Source organism: Pieris brassicae, chromosome 12, assembly GCF_905147105.1.
Source record: "Pieris brassicae chromosome 12, ilPieBrab1.1, whole genome shotgun sequence".
NCBI lineage: Eukaryota > Metazoa > Arthropoda > Insecta > Lepidoptera > Pieridae > Pieris > Pieris brassicae.
In genome coordinates, this window is record NC_059676.1 from 5,549,534 (window position 1) to 5,571,095 (window position 21,562).

The 21,562-nt window shown below is 32.8% G+C and overlaps 1 protein-coding gene across 3 annotated transcripts in view; it reads right to left on the bottom strand.

Moving 5' to 3' along the window:
• The window catches only part of LOC123717444 (dachshund homolog 2), a 133,670-nt gene that overhangs the window by 27,166 nt on the left and 84,942 nt on the right, over nucleotides 1-21,562 (bottom strand). For all 3 annotated transcript variants that reach the window (XM_045673432.1, XM_045673431.1, XM_045673430.1), the window contains 4 exons: nucleotides 18,308-18,378; nucleotides 17,829-18,083; nucleotides 13,518-13,739; nucleotides 1,130-1,213 (listed from right to left, as the gene is read on the bottom strand). In XM_045673432.1, coding sequence (XP_045529388.1) covers nucleotides 1,130-1,213; nucleotides 13,518-13,739; nucleotides 17,829-18,083; nucleotides 18,308-18,378 — 632 coding nt within the window. The remainder of the gene's footprint in view (nucleotides 1-1,129; nucleotides 1,214-13,517; nucleotides 13,740-17,828; nucleotides 18,084-18,307; nucleotides 18,379-21,562) is intronic.

The following is a 21,562-nucleotide window of genomic DNA, read 5'->3' on the forward strand; positions in this document are numbered from 1 at the left end:
ATAATAAATGTAATTCTAATTATACTACAAATTATGATTGTTAATATAAATGTAATAGTCTTGAAATCGAGGGAAACTGAAAAATATTCTAACCGTTAAAATGATAGGACCAGTCTGTATTCAATATTATAGTTATATTTTCATTTACATTAAACAAATAAATTCTACGCAATCACACAATATAAAATGTTATTTCTCAAAAAACGCTAGCATATTACAAATGTTTTTTTTACATTGAATCATGATTAATTGGAAGCGAAGCCGATCAACAAGGTGTTTCTTCCTAGTTAGAAACAATTGTGGTAATTATAGAAACGCAATCGTAATGTGTTAGTGTGAACATATCAATAAATCGATGAAAACATTAAACAATGCTTGAGACATCAGCAGGATTTATGTGCGTGCGCTGACAATAAGACCTACATCATAACGTGTGAAGGAGCGAAGTTGCGTGAAAATAACAACGATTAATAAATGGCAGATAACTCTTGTTTTATTGATTTACGACGCCATATAAAGTGAAATCAATTAAATATTTTATTTATTTCTTAAACTCACGCAGTGATCAGATGTTTGTAAACGCAAGCAACGTACATTTATCAAAAATGTTTATAAAAATTAGTTCAGCTACTGAAGAACAGAATTTTACTAGTAAAATAGAATGCTCCTACATTTTATCAAGGAATTCGTGAGGAAACCAAAACATTTCTAACACAAATCACTCTATATCTACGTTAAGTTAAGAGGTTCAATAAAAATGTCCGTTATTAACAGATTTAAGATTTGGTATCGTCTTAATATTGTTAATTTTAAAACAAAAGAGAATCGCCCTACAGGAGTTACATCGCTGCAAAAACTTCAGAAACACTAAATTAGTTATTGAATAACACAATATACACCGGATATAAATGATATTGCAAACAATAGGTGTGTAATATGATCTATAGTTAATTATTGTGGCGAATATCGAGTCTTATCGAGGGTAATGTTACGTATTTATGATGCTTCACGATACTTTTATGGTATGTATAGCAATGAAATTAAGGTTTGTTCTTAAGGTGAATTTCAGAATATATGGTGTGGGCTTGAATGGAATTAAATATACCGCACTATTAAAGAATGTACTTACCTCTCATTTTCTGCTCGTCCACTAGTTGTCTCTCTAAATTATCTTTCACTTCCCGCTCTCTCAAAACGTCCATCTTTAATTCAGCTGAAACAAAAGAGTTGAGGGTTATGTTAAAGTCTTTTCGTAACCACTGGGCCATCGAGACAAACAAACATCTTCGTCTATTTCGTGGTATTTTTTAAAGCAAGTAGATTACCAGCTTTCTGTGTCTTTGTTACTGGAACAATAGGTACGTGTCTCTTTATAGTACAGGAGACAAACGGGCAGGAGGCTCACCTGATGTTAAGTGATATCGGCGCTCATGGACACTCTCAATGCTGGCCTTTGGCCTGCTCTTTTTTTGAAGGACCCTAAGTCGAATTGGTTAAGAGATACTTCAATGGGCAGCTGGTTCTACATAGTGGTGGTGCGTGACAAGACCTGCCTTAAAAACCCTCTGTTGTGGGACGGTGGGAGTCGAGGTGATACGGGTGTAATTTCGAATATTATGTTTAATTATCTTTCCTTATTATAAATGTACTAAGCTTTTAGCTCCGACAATGTATTCTGTATTGCGTAAACCTGATAAATTTCCATTTGTAGTCAATATTTTTTTTAAATTTGTATTAGATTATATTTAGATACAATTAAATCCAATCACAATCCTATTATTTCTATTAAATTCAGAATAAACAACATTTAAACTTATAAATGTTTCTCGGTACACAAAAGGCTTTGTATAAATTTAACAGTGAGTTAAACCGGCAACAAGGCCGTTAGCGAGGGGCCGATTAGGAACATAAACAGAGATTAACTCATTCGGAATCCCGGTACTATTGTTAAGGAGAATCCAGAGATTTGCATAACTTTCAATTAACCTAACCTGCCGGAAGTGATTGGGGAGCCTCGAGACGTTAGTGAGCTTGTGGTAGACATGTGAAGTTCCACAGATCATAAAAGTACTACGTTAACGTTAACGGCCTTTTTCTGTATTTAAGTGTATTCGTTTGTTGTCCCGTTTCATTTGCAAAGTGTTTCGAGAGTGATAAGAATAAATTCAAATTCAATTATTATTTATATTGTAATATTGTAATTTGAAGATTCCTACTTAAAGACTTACTGTCTTTGAATAAAAATTGCTGAGAAAAAGAGAGATTGCTTGAGAAAAATAAAATAATTTTTAACATAAAAATTGTCAAACAGTAACACATCAGACTTATTCGAAAACTTTCTCTTTCGATTTAATTACTTTATTGTGTATATGTATATACATAATTTTAAAGGTTTTTAGTTAAATATCAGTAAGAGCAGTATATTATCTATGTGTGCGTACAAATAAATGTAAATGTGTGCTTATACTAGTGTTCACTTAAAAAGTGAAACTTATTTTTCGAAAAATGATCTACTATATGCAACTTTACAGAAATTGGTTGAATAAAATGTGACGGTAATTATTTTTCCAATAATTTCGAAAGAAGAATTTAATAAAAACCAGAATTAAAAAGAACAAATGTTCTAGCTTTAAAGTTGTTGAGCAATCGAGAATAATTTCAGTACGTACGTACACAAATAACTTGTCTACCTAGCATACAGTTTCACTAAAGTTTGCGAGTTGGCATCTATAATTACGGTCTGGGAGTATTGATTGTACTATCGAGTGTCGGTTGAAATAATTACAATGTTATCGAAAACACAATGAACATGATTATTGTGGAGTCAAATTGTCAAATGATTTATTATGATCTAAGTCATAAACATGATAATAACGAATCGTACTAATTACGGACGGTTTCGACAAAAAATTTTTTTATATTCATACACTTGTGACGGGACAACCTTTTAGATTTCCGTATCTGTTACGGAATTATTTGTTTTGTTTTTCTAATAGAGAGACTGACACACGCTGTCATCTTTTTTGGGTCTAAATAATGTCGGTTTCCTCACGCGAGTTAAACACGTACATAGACAGAAACTCTATTAGTGCACAGCCGGGAACACTGCTCTGCACTCAATCTGCCAATATCACCTAGATATAATATCACCAATTTGTTTTACAGTTGCTTGTTATTTACTTACGATTACAATATACTCCACGCGTTATAACATTGAAGCAATTAATCGTAAAGATAAAACCGTTTAGCTTCTATCAGCAGGTCTAGAGATGGCGAAATAGACGTACATATTATAGTGAAATAAATCTCGTACACAATAATTTATTTAAATTTGTCGTATATAATATTTTAGTCCAGCTTAACTAGGTTGTGGATTAAAATTCTTCATGCGATAATGAGGGCAAAATGTATAAAGTTTTAACAATGTAAAGAAGACTGGACCATATCGTTGTTCAATAATCTCCAAGATAATACAGATACAAGCTAACTTGCTTTTATTATGCCATGTGATAAGCCTTGAGAATAAGGCTTGAAAGGGCTATCTACACTTTGGATCTTGTAAATTGAAATGTATGCTTGTTATTGTTTGTTTTTCATATATCACTTAAATAGCTTACTAATAATCCTTATAAGAAAACATTTTAAAATTTTAAAGATGGTATCATAATCTTAGTCTAATAGTTTCTACGGATACAAGATCAACAATTCAGTCTGAAGTTAAAGTAATGTCATAAATAGTTAAAGTGAGAAAAGATTATTTTAAAGATTTATGATGGTCTCATAAAAAATAATGTTAATCTTAGTGATGTAGTTTCTACGGACACAAGATCAACAATTCAGTCTAAAGTTAAAGTAATGTCGTGAATAGTTAAAGTAACGTTCACTTAACTATTACATCGAGAAATACAATTGACATAATGAAATGAAAAAGAGGGCAACTGGCAAGCCTTATCGCTTTCGAGCGATGTCTTCCAAGCAACCAATGTAAGATATATAATATAGATAAGGCAAAAAAACATAAGACATATAGTTATTTAGACAAAACGAATGGAACAAAACAAAGCACTTCAAACATATGTAAACAGTGAATAAGACAATATTCAAAAAAAGGATTTAAAATTTAAATGAATGACAAGTGACAAGAGATGTAATACAGGTAGTATTTAAGTTTCATAATAGATTTAGCAAATACGGCATACGGTGATATTTGTGACGCACGTTAATGTTAAATTTTTATTTAGGCGTAGAACTTTGGACCTTTAGCAATCCAACTATGCGCCTTGCTATATGCTTAGACAACGTGTAGTCGTCTAAATAAATTTCTGTGTTGGAGTTGAAATCTCCAGAGCCCTTATAGATAAAGGTAAAAATATAAACAGCAATTTGCAAGATTGCACTAATTTCATGAAAGCGCTCTGATCGAGATTAATTTCAAATCAATCGATGTATGCTATAATTTAAAAGGCTTTTAGTTAAGAAAGGTTTCGCACATGAGACTTAAATTACCAAGGGACGCCCATTAAGAGCCGGTATGCGGCATATCTCCACATCTTGCGAGTTGCGTCGCAACAAAAGATGCTCCCGGTGGTCTTTGAGTATTAAGTGGCGATCTATCTCTTTACTGTTCTGATCTGACTGATTTGTTCGAAATCTAGTCTGATTGAACAAGCCCTTCAACAAATACTGTAAGTATTTCAATAGGACTGAGCTGCTATCACGGCATTGTACTCAAATATATTCACGTCGAGTGTTGCTTGTGGAAAAATCAGGCTCGTACGGAGAATGAAAACGTAAGAAACTCTTTCTTGTAGTGTCATCTCGTTACGAAGGTTGGCGACAACTAGTTTTATTAGGGATGCCGCGCTTCTGAACAATGACTTGGTGCTTTTACCAAAACATTGTCTAAGATTCTTTAACCAAGACGCGTCTGCAGCCAATGTACTGTTACTTAAAAGAAATAAATATATCCTTACATTATAAGGTAAGGCACCTTGCTTTTTAAATGGGATTATTGGATGGGATTTAGACTAATTAGTTTCGACAATAATTATAAATAACTTAATTTCTTATTGTAATTATTTGCATGCCTATTTTTATTACAATTAATCAATCTGAATGTACCACTTACTTTGTAAATAAAACATTTGTTTATTTTTAGTAATAGGATTTACTGAACAGGACCATCATGATCAAACCTACAATTTAGTTTACATAAACATGTCCGTTGAAATGTATGCATAAAAAAGTTGTTTCCGAACTGAAATTACTGACAAATTTATCACCGCATTAAATGATTGTTATCAAGCATTAAATTCGATTATAACTAAATCGATGTATCGAATTAAATTTGAAGAATATTACTTTATAAATAAAATAACAATAAAAGTGATGCGCCGTTCAGGGAATGTGTAATTATGGACAATTATTATGATACCGCTCAATGGCCGATAGATGATTGAAAGGATCGAAACCCATAAACAAAAGAATCGATTTTGGTTACGCAATTTAGTGATGGCCTCGAATAATTAACTGATATCGCTTCTCGAACCGATGATCGGGACTTTAGAAAAAAAAAATTGTATGCTTTTTTAGGAGTCACTTTAAAGTGTTTTTCAATATTGACTTAACTAAATTGTATGTAACGTTTGTGTATAAAGTTTTGTTGTGAACTATCATAGAGCTTTAAACAGCTTTCATATTGCAAATCGTAACTAGTAACTATTGAATGAAAGTATATATTTTTATAACGATTTTATTCATACAAATTAGGCAGTTAGTTGAGGCACACGGTACTTAACAACAATTCAATTGATCTACTTACTATTTTACGAGGAAAGAAACATATGTATAAAACAATATATTCGTCTTAATAATTTTACTGTGTTGAAATATTGTTACCTGCAAAACTCATGTAGCGTTTTAAATGTAAAAATGAAAAAACTCAGCTATAACGAAGTTAGGATGAGCTCTCGACTGTTAAAGTCATTCTATTTGTTATTTTTAGAAGGAATACGATTTGACTCCCTGAGGGTCGCGAGAAAATTTTATTTCTCTTCAATTTCACGCACTCAATAAAAGCAACAATATTTAAATTTATCCGCACCACCCTATTTCTCTTGTTTGGATGCACTTTTTATATTATTCAGACTTATTCCATTGAAAAGACTTAGTTGGCATAGATACGAAGGTGATATACATTATTTTATATATTTTCGACTTAAGAACTACTAGTGGTACTAATTCATCAACATACATTCGGTCAGATGCGATTTGTAAAGTACATATATGAAGGTTCTTTAATGACACTACGATTGGATCAATGCGGAGGAAACCAAGTATTATTTATTTTATTTTTTATTATCTAGTGTGGCAGCAAAACTTATTGTATATAAGTTTATACATATCATCAAAAAGAAAATAATAAACCCGCTACAACCAATTAGGTCTGGATCTCAGATTTATGTATGACACACACAGTCGACGAGTCCAAGGTATACTGGTTTTCTCACGATGTTTTCCATAAAAGTACCAGCAATTGCGCACACAAAGTCCATTGGAGCACTGCCGGGGATCGATCTAACGACTTTACGGACGAGAGTCCCGTGCTGAAGCCGCTAGGCCAACACAACCGCTTTTTACAGTAATAAAGGATTGTATATTTATTATCGCATTTGTTACTTTGACGATTATATGAACTAACAACAATAACATATGATATATTTCTATAGGTAGCAATGTCAAGAAATAAATTTAACGCAATAATAGCCAAGAAATTTTACATTTAAAAGCTATAAACAATACCAATCCCCCAGATATGCACATTGAACATAAGTCACTGGCGAATTAAGACATATTTTCCCGCCTGTAAGTTGAGCAGTTAAAATTACAATTAAAGTCTACCTAAAATTTACGACTCAAAACTGACAAAATAATTTAAGCGCGTTAAGGTGAATGCGTCCATTTCAAATTGAAAACAATGGTATCCCCTCGGTTCCTGTTGAGACGTTTAAAATGTGGATAAGGAAGTTATGGGTGATGAGAATTTAATTAGTAAAAATATTAGATTGTATAATTTTTAGGTTTCCTTTAAAGTTTGGCTTGGGCGGCTTTTACATACACACATTCTAAGGTTTTTGTGACTCATAATATGGCGTATAACGGAGGTATAGTGTTCCATTGGTGATTTATAAAACACATAAAAAATTGTATTAACATACATAAAAAACACAACTTTCATGTCGCAATTATTTTAAAAAAACTGGTAAAAATATTGTAATATTTTTCTATACATAATTTTTTCTGTATTAGATTGACGATAAGCAACAAATTTCACAATATCTCCAATAAAATAAACATAATTGTGTATTGTAAATCCATCAAGTTAATTCACGTTCCAGTGAGGGAAATTCAAAGTAACGATAATGGCTGTCATGGCACGGAAAAACGAATTTTCTTCCCTTTGCTTTTAAATTTACAAACTGGCAATTTTATTTTATTGTTATTAGATTTTTCCGGCTTATGTCACGGGATGTCACTGCGAAGGATTATTCCCGCAGTCTCTACGCTAATAATCATAAGAATTGCTCCACTTTATTATGTGTGAAATTTAGAACGTTCTTCGCATACATTTTATGGAGATTTCATGTCTCTGTGGAAAGTGGTTGTAAGGTAAAAATATGTTGTTTATTATCTACGCTACATTTTGCGTTATCTGTAAATTGTAACTGTCAATACCTATATATTAAATATTAACACTGTTTAATTTATTTGTATGAAGTTGTTTATGTACCAATCCTATGTGATAAATATAAAATAGACATATAACAATAGTATATTACGCATAGAAATTATTTTATCACAACTAGATCATAGTCTTCCAACTTCATAATTATTCGTAAAAGATAAATACAATCTTTACGGCCATACTTTAAGAACAAATAATGAAGATGTCGCCAAGAATTCGCATATAAAAATAAACACGAGCGTGCAACGAAATAACTCTATGTTATCGACGCACGCGCACCCAATCTGCGATCGAAACACAGTGGATAAGATTATCCGGTAGCCGTGTATTATTTTAATGAGACTACACGACTCCTTCAGATTCGATACGATATGAAAAAGCTTTACTACAAAAGAGATATCAAAGCCTGCAATGCCAGCCATTTAGCTGTGTAAATCTAAGCTTAATATATCCACCATAAATTTAAAATAATCTATAGACGCTACAGCCCTATATGAGTCTTCGCTAATTGCATCCTTTTAGTAGGTCAGCTACCTATGTCTCAAATATATCGATTTTTTTAGGGTTGTAAGGCTTTCCTTACGATGTTTGATTTCACCAAGCAAGTTTTAATGCGCTAAAACTAAATAAATCTATTGGTACATATCCTGCTTTGTACTCATTAGACCAACAACACCGACCATAGATAATAAAAAATATCAACAGACCCGTGTTCAAATAAGATCTGTGTCGTTTCATTTTTCCCCTCCGATATTGGTATTAAAAATGTAAAAAAGATTTATGTGAATGCTTCTAAGCTTTCATTAGTTGTTCCTTGTGTTATGTTCTGCGGTTCTGGTAATTTTTTCTCTTATTAGCTTAAAATTTAACTGCATATAAAACAGATTTATATTCCCACGGTGGTCCAGCTGCATGCTATGACTTATATTACGATTTTTCCCTCTGTATTGAAATTAGGAATGCCGTTTAATGAAAAATAATGGAAGGTGGAGTTTTAATGGCTATATCTTGTATTTGAACAAGAGAATCTTTAAGAGGGTTTGAAATGTAGAGAGTAATTTTTAGGATAGAAAGCATTTTGAATAACGTTTTTTGTCCTTATGTTGTAAATATTTATTAACTTAGATATATTATAGGTCTCCTACACCCTTTGATTAACACCCTTAATCCTTTTTAACTTGCAGGTGTGTTATCGGTGTTTGAAAATTAAATGCAAACGTATAGAAACTTAGACGGTTAACCATTTAACCACTATAGACTGAATTTGGTACAAAAATGATCACAAAAAACATGAACATAGGAAGGCGCGTGTACTCATAATTTCATAATATAATAAACACGTGTAACAAGCATATCACTGGGGATAGTAATTCCGTATGTAAATTACAAGGGTCTTGTTTCACCCCAAAGAGACGTATATAACCATACAAAAAGACCTCTTCCGGAATACAAATATTTTGCATACATAGGCCTGGTTACGTTTGCCTTGAAATAACTCCTTAACCGAGGTTTATGTCGCTTAAATATTAACGATGATCAAATCCATAGAAATATTCGTGATAAGTACAAAGAGATACAATAAACTGGGAGTAGCATATTATAACGTCAAGTGAAATTGCAGTCCACAAGAAGCAAGTTGGGCAAAAACTAAGAAACAATTTTAGGTCAAATTACCTGGAAAATCTCGGATGGATCAACAGGGAAATGCTGCTAGCGATGTTGGTATACACAGGGATTTTTTAAACGTAGTGTTTATTTTCTTATTTAAATATTTCATAGGATCTGGTAGACATAACCAGTAACCCCTGAGTTGGTGCATTCCCCTCTTAACGAATAAGTATCGCAATACACCATGAAAATCCTGCCAGGATTAAAGACACATGGACCAGACTTAATAAAAATATTTTAATTCGATATATTATTATTACTAAGTAGGTTGAGAATATTGTTTTATAATTCAAAATTAATGTTTTTTTTAATGTTAATCCTTTAAAAATTGTTAGTAAGTTAGTATATGTATATTTAAATAATTTTATAAATCTCAGTCGCTATTCAATAAAGGCATTTTACCTTACGAGTAATTCGGCGTACGTCATATTGAATTATTTCAACTAAGTAATTCCGAGCGGTTAATTATTGTGCACAAACTGGGAGGAGAGTTGAGAATGTAATTATTATTAAACTTTACGATTGTCTCACTTTACCCCTTTGTTATAATCGGAATTTGATAACGACGTAACTCGCGATGACGCAATAGATATGTTGCCTTAACACCTCACAGCAAAGTGCAAAATCAAAATTTCGGTCATTCGCACATCTGCCACTTCTGTTAGTATTCACTCCGATATCCTTAGGGAGTTTCTTAGGTTGTTGCTCACAGGATTCATATTTGAGCTACCTTAGAAAATTTATGGCTGTGTAACGAGAGATCTAAATACGGTAATCGCATTTCATAGAACATTTCAATAATTATTTAAGCATTGTTTATGAAATTCTCATATTAAAAACTGATATAAGGGCTGTTGACATATGCACGGTATGTCATGTTCATTGTTCATACCGAGGCCACTAGATGGCGTGGCATGCGTGTGGTCGAGTCGCGTGCGCAGTGTAACCGGAGCAACACGCGCAAGTAATCCAATATGGCCGTCTGATGTCGCATATCTACTTTGCAGGAATGGCATTTTAATATCCTTACGCTAATGGTGGTTAATGTCACTTATTGTTTACGTATGAACAAGTGGTACGTAAACCACACATCAGTTATAGCCTATTGGAAAGACTTGATGTCGTCTTGAATGATCATCACGATATATGTATAGAATGCAGCTCTCCAATAAAGCTATATTTCTGATAGCACGTAAAAGCAATAATTCATCTCGTCGACTTGAGGTAAACAAACAGAGATTGAATAAAGTGATTTTTGTGGAACACCTAAAGCACAATGGCGCGAAAGCTAGCGCGGCGCGGCAACAATGCATCGTTCGGTCTATCTGCGCGCAGGCATCTTCAGTGAGCGCAGTGGCTCGTTAGTTGCCTGGAGGCGGTTGTTTGCATTGCTCACCTAACTTATGATACAGCAAAGCGTTACAATAGAACTATTCCTTTACTTTCTTTGAAGCTACGCATAATTTATGCAATAAAGATAGGCAGAGGAAGTCTTTAATCATATTAACTCATGAAGAGTCCGCAGTACCGTTTCATGTTAAATAAAAAGGGAATCGCAAATTGTCACTAATTTGATTTCACCACAACGTAATAGCGTCTGTCCCGTCAGTATTGTAAAAGCTTTCATATCAATTGAATCCATTAGCTGAGTACACAAGTCCTGTCTGTTTATTTGCTCATCAGTTTTTATCATTGACCAGTTCGTGTTTGTTCGATCGGTCACTTCCATATTATTGATGGCTTGTTTCCCCCACGACATTGCGATTCTCTATAATCATAACAATGCTGTACTATACCATTATAACAACGCTATTATTAATCACGCATAAATATTCCAGCTAAAGGTGAAAAGTCTAAATTGGTTGTACTAAAATTAGCTTCTTAACGTAGTATTACAATCGCGTCTGCCTACTACGAGCTACGCTAGCTATCTCTTGATATGGAAGTGGAATTCCCTTTATTACCGAACCCCATAAAATACATCCGTATCTACTTGCGCATGTGCCATTTGTCCATTGAACAGCACTTAGCTTAACAAAAACTGATAGTTGTAAAACAAAAGAGGTGTATAAAAGCGCGGTAACAAGACCAGAACGGTTCAGAAATAAACTAAGCGGTAAGAGTTAACAGGGATAAAGGATTAAAGAGTAGCCGAAGCAGATTTATGTCGCGATGATTGCAATCGGAACGATTCTGCGTGTTACCTGTGTTTACTTTTTTCACGGAGGAGTGAACATTTTAAGTCGAAGAAATGCATCGTATCGCACGAGATATCGATGCTTTAAGACCATTCCCAATCAGACTTCAAGGTTATTTAGTGGAATTCAGCTTAAGTTCGGATATAAAAATGCGAGGTAGTTGATCTTTTTCAAATTTTCTACAGTCTAGTCGAAATGGGCACAATTTACAATTCATTGTGACTCTGTTGACACTTTCAAATCGGCAAGTTTTATCATAGAATGCCTTTCAAACAACCCTCCTCATGGTTATCTGATAACGCAGTGAATGCGAGACACATTTGTCTGTACGACACCCACTCTGCATGTCTAGTGTAAAAATTGCCAGCAAATGTGTCTAGATAGTGATCTCCTATTTGCTAGCAACAGGAGGGCGATGATATGATGTTTTTTCACACAAACGTAAAACAGTTCCATACCTATGATGTTCGGCAGTACAGAAAAAAAGTGTTGACGTTATCGTGCCAATGACCTTGCCATATGTCAGACTGACGTGAGCGCCAATAAAAATGCAAACTGCCTGGCTAAACCTATCAATTCAGCTAAGCGAACTACAAGAGTGATTGCTGTAATTTCTATAAAATTCATCGGTAAGGATCAGCAGATACATGAATTTGAAAAAAATGTTTCATCAACAATGATTTTATTATCGTAATAACAAAATTACGGGTTTATCTAAATACAGGCGATTTACAATCTTAAAACAGTATGCTTAGGGGGTTATTCGTTTAGCACTCGCTAACATGTCAGGGGAGAAATGGAACCTTTTGTTGGCCTATAGTATTATTATTTCCCATTTTGTTTTGTTTATTAATACAATTGGCTCCAGGCGCAATATTGATATTCAAGTTTTGATGATGACTCCAGCCGCGAGTTTTCTCCTCTGTATTTTTATGAATTTTGTTACAATTGTTTTTCGTTTTTCTTTGGGCGTGTTTGAATTCGTGCAGGTGTTATTTTAATATTGGAATATTATAAGCTGCGAGGTTTTAACAATGGTTTAGATTACAGGTAACAATCATAGCTGTTGTGTTGAGATAGTAATGGGTCTCAACGAGGTTCGGTTTCGACAGGCATAGCGCACGAAGATATTTCTCGTGGGGAAAACGGAATGACGTGTATAAATAACTCGCAGAAATATCAATTAAACAATTATGCTGTCCGAATGGAATCGTATGTAATGATAGTGGGCTGGACTATAACTCAGACGCATCTGTTCTACGGCTATTTGCAAAAGGCACGAAGCTGTGCTGTGCTTATTTGAATTCACACTGTCTCCGTACTTCATATTGCTACCCATAAATTATATTGTTATTGACTAGACAATTTTTTTAATAATCTTAATACAGCCTCCATAGTTTCCATTCGAAATACAGAAATATTCGATTCGGTATGGAAAGACTTCCACTGGAATTACTTGAATCCGTAGAGCTAAGGTAACCAATGTATTCACTATAGGTAAACAGATAATATAAAAGTAGGTATTTGTAAGATAAGATCTGACGACAGTCTATAAACAAAATATGCAAACTACAGCTGTAGGCCTATGATTTTGTGTCATGTAACTGTTTAATTAATCACATTTATGGAAAACTTGTTTCTTTGGTGTATTATTAATAATGTAAGAAAATACAAAACTTATACCGTTTATAGAGTTTTATGGAGTATTAACATATGATAGAAAATAATGATAAGTCCTATCTGTTCATGTTCATATTTTGTATGTACGTATACATTTACTTTGACTGTAAAAAAATTATTCCATTTTTTACTTGCATTCTTGTGAAAGCTTAATGAAATCATCGTATCAATAACAACGTTTATTCATACGATAAATCATTAAATATTTGATCAAATTTGGAACTTACCTTTCTCATAACTAATTTGTCTCTCCTGTTGACGGGCATTATCAGCTGCAACTTTAAGAAGCCCTTGTATGTTTCTTAGGAGGGTTTCTGTGGATGAGACCAGGGTGTCTGCTGATGGGTCTACTGGCACTGAAGGTGGGGAGCCTGACTGAGGTGCATAGCTCACTGGGGCTGGTGAATTCGCCGATTGTAGATCTCTTTCTCCGTCGCTTATATCGCCACCTGGATTAAAGATTTTCATTTTCAAAGAATGTTTGATTCATTAAAAAAGTGATTGAAACACAGACGTATGTCTGCCTACGGCACAAGACTTTACTCTCGACCTGTGAAATTGCTTCGACTAGAACAATTGTGTTTCCAAGTGACACTTTAAATGAATAAAAAACTATATCAAAAGATAATATAGTCTGCGAATGAACCGTCGTGAGATCTGCTACCGCGCAAATTATCTTTTTTATATCGACAACATTGTGACATTTGACAGTAATCATCTTGATAAAAAAGTTTTTTGTGAAAATAACTGCGACACCGGTGCCACAGAATAGCTTAATTAGTTTTTTTTTTTGTATTTCATTCTATGTGGCGTTTGTGTTTTGGATGAGCTTATAAGTTAAACAATTGTGTTACATGAAAGATAAAGACGCACGGAAGTAGTGGCCATCCGGTTAGTTTGAGACGAAATTACAAATAAAACTTATGACATTCTTAATATCAACATTGTATGAATCTTGTATTATAATAGAAACGTGAACAGCCATTAGAAGCTCGTTGGATACATATGCATTCATATTGCAATTATAACTGCACTGAACATGGTAATCGCGTGGCTCTAGGCTTTGATGCGAGCCCATTTGCATGTAGCATCAGCAAAATCAATCGCAAGGTATGTCTTACTTTTAGCCCTACATATCGTACAAGATCGATGTTTAATAATAATAATAGATGTTAAGAATTATTATTTAATAACTAATAAATTCAGTAAGAATGAAAAAAATAATTTAACAAAAGGGCAAAAAACAATAAAAACCTAAGTTAACTGATTAGTTTTAAGTATTTTTTTTTTATAAATCAATGGCACTACATCCTTTTTAGGTCTGGGCTTCAGATTTCTGTATCTGTTTCACGATGATTTGTTAATCTAATGGGCAAGTTGGTGATCAACCTTCTGTGCCTGACTCACGCTATCGAACATTGGGTCTAAGGCAAGCCGGTTTTTCACGATGTTTTCCTTCACCGTTCGAGCCAATGTTAAATGCGCAGATAGAAAGAAAGACTGTTGGTGCACGGCCGGGGATCGTACCTACGATCTCAGGGATGAGAGCCGTACGCTGAAGCCACTAGGCTAACACTGCTCACATTTTTTTTATATGCAGTTAAATTAGTGTTTGCTGATGGTACATTATTCCAATATAATGAATGATCTATGATAAAGAAATTGTTTCCAACAGGATTCGATTAAACATATTTACACTGATTCCATATGAAAAAATCTTAGAAATAAGCGATAAATATAAATCTGCTTGTAAGTTTTAATAAGGCGTACTTTCCATTAAGTATATTAGAAAAGGTTAATCAAATAGTTACTCTCGTACACTCTTTAGATATAAATAGAACCGCGTCTTTGTAAATACAAAGCGTACAAAAAACCAATTGAATTCTCTCACGGTCAAAAAGTAATCTATCGATACATTTAATTTAACTGACAAGATAGTGAACGCTCATCATATAATGAAGACAACATCGTTTCGTCATTGTCGATGTTCACGATAGCACTTTCCCAGTTGTCACAACATATTCTGCCTAATAAGACCAATTAACAAAATTCCGACTAACCCAATGCTTGTAAAACGAACTCTATGCTAATTAAAATTGAGTTGAAATTGAATTGTACGCCTTTATAATCTTAGGTGTGATTAAGTTTGGAAAGGTGTGATTGAAAGAAGGAGGTAATATAGGTCCAGACAGAGATCAAAGTTGAATGACACGGTCAAAGAGCTTTTTTATTCTACATCGTGATCATCGCGCACGTACGGAAATTAATTATAAATAAATATGATTTTAGCATTTTACTCGTTTTTAATTATTATTCCGGCCAATTTTTAAATTAGCTTTTCGAAAATACCAACGTCTGAATGTTTTAAGACCGCGATTTTGCTTAAACGATGAAACATATATTTAAATTAAATAAAACTCACGAATTGTTTTACCACCTCTGTTAAGTAGGTCAGTCGCAAAACTTAAAACATTAATAAATGTAACAAACTTACATAAATCCTTGTTTCATTAATTATTTATTTAATTAATATTCAACAATTGAAAATATAATTAATATTTTTTGAATAACAATCAGACATTTTATTTAACAAAAGATTTCCTCCACAATATAATTATTGATATTTCAATGTTCATTAATTCTAATGAATCTTATAGTTAATGCACCATTTCATTAATGATATTTAGTTTATATCATTAATGAATAGTTTTAAAATAAGAATCTATCCCCCGTGACCGTTAAGTATTTCCCACGTTTTCAAGTATTTTGTGTACAATCTGCAATAACTTGAGTACACAAACGTTATTGTTTCACTTAATTTACCTATTGTACTCTTCGAGTATTTACATTCATCGATCATTGTTTTGCTTTACAACGGCTTTCCGTAATTTATTATTAAAATAGATAACTATTGAAAGGCAATACAACATTTAATTTATGAAATTAGCAGATCGGGCTTCTAATACTTTTTGGCTTGTTAAACATATACCTCTTCTTCTTGCGGACGCTGCCGCGATTAAAATATCTGGGTGCGATTCAGAAATGAGATTTACGTGAAGTCTGATTGTCGTACGTCAAATGTGTCGGATTTTGATTTACGGAAGTTAAATAAAGCGCAATGGCTAATAGATAAAAGGTAAGAAAAAAACGATTTATGACGGTAGTCGTTGATATTTTTTTATAATTTTCGATGATACCCGCGATCTTATTATTACTTTCTATTATCATCATATTGTACATTAATATCACTTTAAATTACTAACTGATGAATTCGTGACGTTGCATTAAATCTTTTGATTGATGATCTAAGTGATAACTAGTATTTAAGTCTAAATCTGCAAAAACGTATAGAAAGCTAAATGTTTTAGTAATGTATGTAATTTAATATAATGTTCGTTGATTTTACTTGATGGGTAAGGATAATAACGTTGGTCATGTCTGTCTAAATAATTTCTAACTACGATTGCAGCATTTAATTGAAAGAAGAGAAATATGGTTCTGAAATGGAAAAATACTTGAAATTCTATGTAAAAAAATAAGTGTCGATATTTTTTACCTTTCTGTATCAGTTTTATTAATTATCTGTCACTTCTTTATTACTCAACTTATATGTCTGGTTTCTCTCGGTCGTTCGCTAAGAAGCAGTTCATTTTACAATTTCCTTTGTACGAGCACACTCTGTGCAGCATAATACAGCAAATATGCTCTGTGCTCGTACAAGTTGACAGTGTCATGTCTACGGACCAATTTGCGCCAAAAACTCCATAGATTTAATAGATAATAGAGCTCAGTCTAAGTCATTATAGCCATTAAAATATAAGTGAAGTGTAAAAATAGAATTCATGGGAATATTTTTATTACTCTATAATCACGATTGTTTCTTCCATTTCCCATATTATGCTTGAGTAGCTTTTTAACAGAGAAACGGAACGATCAGTCACCGTTTTAATTGAAGCGATAGACATAAACTTATATTGCAATGTTGCGTTCTAAAATAAGAGAGAGTAGAGCTTTTATGGTTGATAATTTTCTTACTACAATTGCTTGAGAATTTAAAAGCTCTTACACAGTAATTTCACTTACACGTTATTGAAAACATGATGAGATTTTATACACTGACTTTGTAACCTAGCATGTCCTAGGTGCTACAACCCATAATCTTGGAATTAGATTTCAGTATGTTTCGCGTGAATTTTTTTCTTAATATTGGTAGCCTTCCGTGCCTATCAACGCACAAGTTTGAGTCTGAAAAAAATCTGATTTCTTTACTATTTTTCTTTACCGTACGAACCAGAGTCGAATAGTAAGAAAGAAACTGTTGGTAGAGCCGGGGATCAAACCTACAACCTCAGGAATGTTATACACTCAAGTCACTAACCAACTCTGGTCAAAAGTGAGAAAAATAAAATCCATTTTTATTATTCGGAATAATGTTCGGTGTAGACTGATATTAAATGTTTAAGACCAAATAAACATTAAAGATAGCGTACAATGGTAATCGTTGTCTTACAAAGACAGTTATTCTCGAGAAAATGTACCTTCATCTTCGTCCTTAACGTTATGGTCATCCTGGTCAGAGAGGGCAGCGTCGCTCTCATCCGTATGTGATCTTGGAGACGGTGCTGTGGCTGCCGAAGAGATCCGGGGTGGCTGAGGGGTCCGGCGCGAAGCAGCTGAGCTTCGGCCACTGGCTGAACCTTCGCCCCTCTCTCCCCGTTCACGGTCAGACCTTTCCCGGTCTCCGGACCCTGACTTTGATAGGTTCAGAACAGGACTATGGCCTGGCGATGACCCTGTAACAATTGTTAGCTTGTTAAATCATTATCTAGGAATGGTTCCAGATAGCGGTGGTGCGCGGCAAAAACTGACGTATAAAACACTCAGTTCAGGAACGACGGACATCGAGGTGATCGGAAAAATGTAGTATACTACAACCAGTCAACAAATAAAAATATATTATCTTTACGCATGAGATTCCAGATATGTATGACTTCCATAGCTTGATGTAATTACTCACCATTATGTGAACCTTCGCGAGCTTTGTCCATCGCAATAACGCGTTCAATGTCGCCTCGCTCGTCTCGTAGCCTGCAACAAAAGAGAGTTAAAAATAATTAAAACTTCATATGATTATAATAAAATACATCAACTAATTAACCGTTTTTTTTAAAGCGATCTTTGATTGGTCGATGCCAAATAACTCAGTAATCAAAGGCAGAGTTAATCAAAGAGAATTATCAAAGCATAACCATATATTTGTAATTACATATTAACGGTCTAATTATAAAAGGTCAATAAATTTTTGGCCTAAAGTTTATTTTATGATGCACAAAAACGAAAAGAAAATACCTTTTTTGGTATAAAGTTTTCTTTTGTGATAGTAATTAGCGCCGCTAGATGGCACTGTTATAATAAAAACGATCATGTATAAATAAACATATTTATTCGAATGGTTTCATCCCGAATTCAAAATTATCATTCAATCGAGCTCCAAAACAAAAGCAAAAATTTTCATTTTTTTATTTACAACCTAAAATATCGAAATTGTATGCTTCCAAGTCAAATTTAAACATTATGTTGACCGGTGTTATCATTAACATCTCTATAAATGAGAATAATGACAAAAGTCGACAACAAAACATCAGTTACAAATATGTTTTTTAAAGTACTTATAATTTCAACAAGATCTCAACATTCATCACATAACTTTTCACATATAAAGTGAAACTCATAAATTAAACATTTCAACAATATTTTTTAATCAATAAACACTCGCAGATCATCGGATAAAAAACTATGAAACACGCAAACATTAATTGATATTATTAATGAATGGATATGTCAGGATCTCGTTATGTTGCGTCGGCAATAAATCGGTCACGCTACCACGCAAATCTCAATGCTAACAGTATCATTTGAAACCATAAAGCATACTACCTACTGTGCAAGTCAAAGGAAAAAGTATAATATCATAGAACCCCGCTGAGTTTCTTTGTTGAAGACGCTGCATGTAATTTTGTTGGGATGCGTACCCTAATTCTTTTGATTATGAATTATTAGCTACCGTATCATATCGTCGGAAAATATGTTTTTTGGTCTATTAATAAATGAGTTAAGTTTAGTAAGAATGATACATAGTATTGTTTTTTTGTTAACATAGCTTTTACACATTAAGACAACACTTTTTAAACGGATTAAAGCTATCTATTATATGTATAAGTTTTAGTCGGAGCTCCGTGACTCGTCAAAGTACGAAACGACTCGTAATTTTGAGGGTTCAAATGTAGAGTAATTTTAAAGTTATTTTATTTATAAGTTTAAAATACATAGCTTCAATCCGTTTAAAAAGAGTTTTCTTAAGAATGATATAATATGTAAATACGTTAAAAGAACTTTACTACTTTACTATACTCATTTTAAAATTATATTTTTTTTACGTGACAACATTAATTATATACGAATGAGATGTATGTCGCTATCAGACAGCGGCGACATTTCAGTCTTCTCGGCTCATTCATATTTATATTGCGTTTTTAAATTGATTAAACACACTAATATATAAACTTAAATATATAAAGTTCTCGTGTAACAATGTTTGTTCCCATACTCCTCGACTCGACCGATGCTTATGTATCATATTGAGAAAGACTCGAAGAAGAAAGAAAAATCGGCTACTATCTCTTTCAAACCCCTAAGTGATAAGGACGCACACTCCAATTTTTTTTATAATTTTGTTTAAAAAGAAAAAAAAATGTTTTTTTTTTTGATACAACATACAAAAATACATACAACCCATTATTGTAACCCCTCTACAATCAACCCCTATTCTTTTTTGGTAGATAGGTTACTTTTATTGAACTAAAAAAAAGTCCTGGAAATAATATACTATATATTTGCAATTTGGAAATAATTTAATATACTATATATATATATATATATATTTGCCGGGTCAGCTAGTAATATATATTATACTAGCTTTTTATATATATAATATATATTATATATATATAAAAAGCTTTAAGAGAGCGGTAATTGATTACGTAATATGTTAATTAGGTGTCGGTGTAATAGAAATAAAACTACTGTAATGATCTTAAATAATACAACACAAAACATAGATACATAGGCCTGTACGAACTTTCTTCTCGTATCTACCGAGAATGAAATTGGAAATGAAATTTCTAATTAGAAATTGTCTTCTAAACACATAATAAATAATTCATTATAACACGAGAAAAACAAGCTCAGTGTATAAGATATGAAAAATTTTCCGCAACCAATTTCGCTCATTTCAAAGGGGTTAATTTTACCATTTTTGCCCAGTAATGCCTTTTGAGCATTTGAATATAAATGACGTCTGAAAGTGAAATGTAACATACATAATAAGTGGCTGTTTTAAGCCTTGGAACCCTTTTGTGGATTACAGAGTAATGCGACAAACAGAGAGTCAAGACTTATTCTACTTCTGGTAGTGATATTTCATATCACAATACAATTATTATTACAATTTATTTTACTTCATCAGTATTGCTAGTAGGTTGCCAGTAGGTTGGAAATAGTCATGCAGTATTCAAATGATATGAAATGTTTTAAAATAAATTAGTTTATTTATATTGCAAAGATATTTATTGGCTAAAATAGTTTTTCAAAATAGTTCTATAATTTACTATAAATAATTTAGAATCGTTATATATATAGTTAATAATCTATAAAACCAATATTTTAAAAATATTCCTTTTTATTTGTATTTTAAGTACAGGGATTGAATACAAAAAAGTAAATAAACATCATATTCTATATAGTATATATTTTTATTTCATGTTAATAGAGTTTTCATAAATACCATCTATTATATTATTAAAAGCTCTACTTTAACGTTACTCTACATTTGAACCCTCAAAATGGAGTCGTTTCGTACTTTGACGAGTCACGGAGCTCCGACTGAATTAATATATTTTTCATTTCCGCCGCTATTAATATGTTAATAATTCTTTATATCTTTGATATCTTTCCCACAAATTGGCAAGATCAAAGCGTCAAAGTAAAAAAGTTCAAATTATATATTTGACAAATCAATTCGTTTTGAATCGAATTTTAATGAGCTCAGACATTCAAAAGAAACTAAATCATTACGATCGGACAAAAGATAACGCCTATATCAATAAAGCAATAAATTATATCCACTTCCTTTTATTTTTATCATTATACTGTTAATGTGATGGATGACATTCACAATGTGTTATATTAAAAATGAAGATGGCTTCAAAGATTA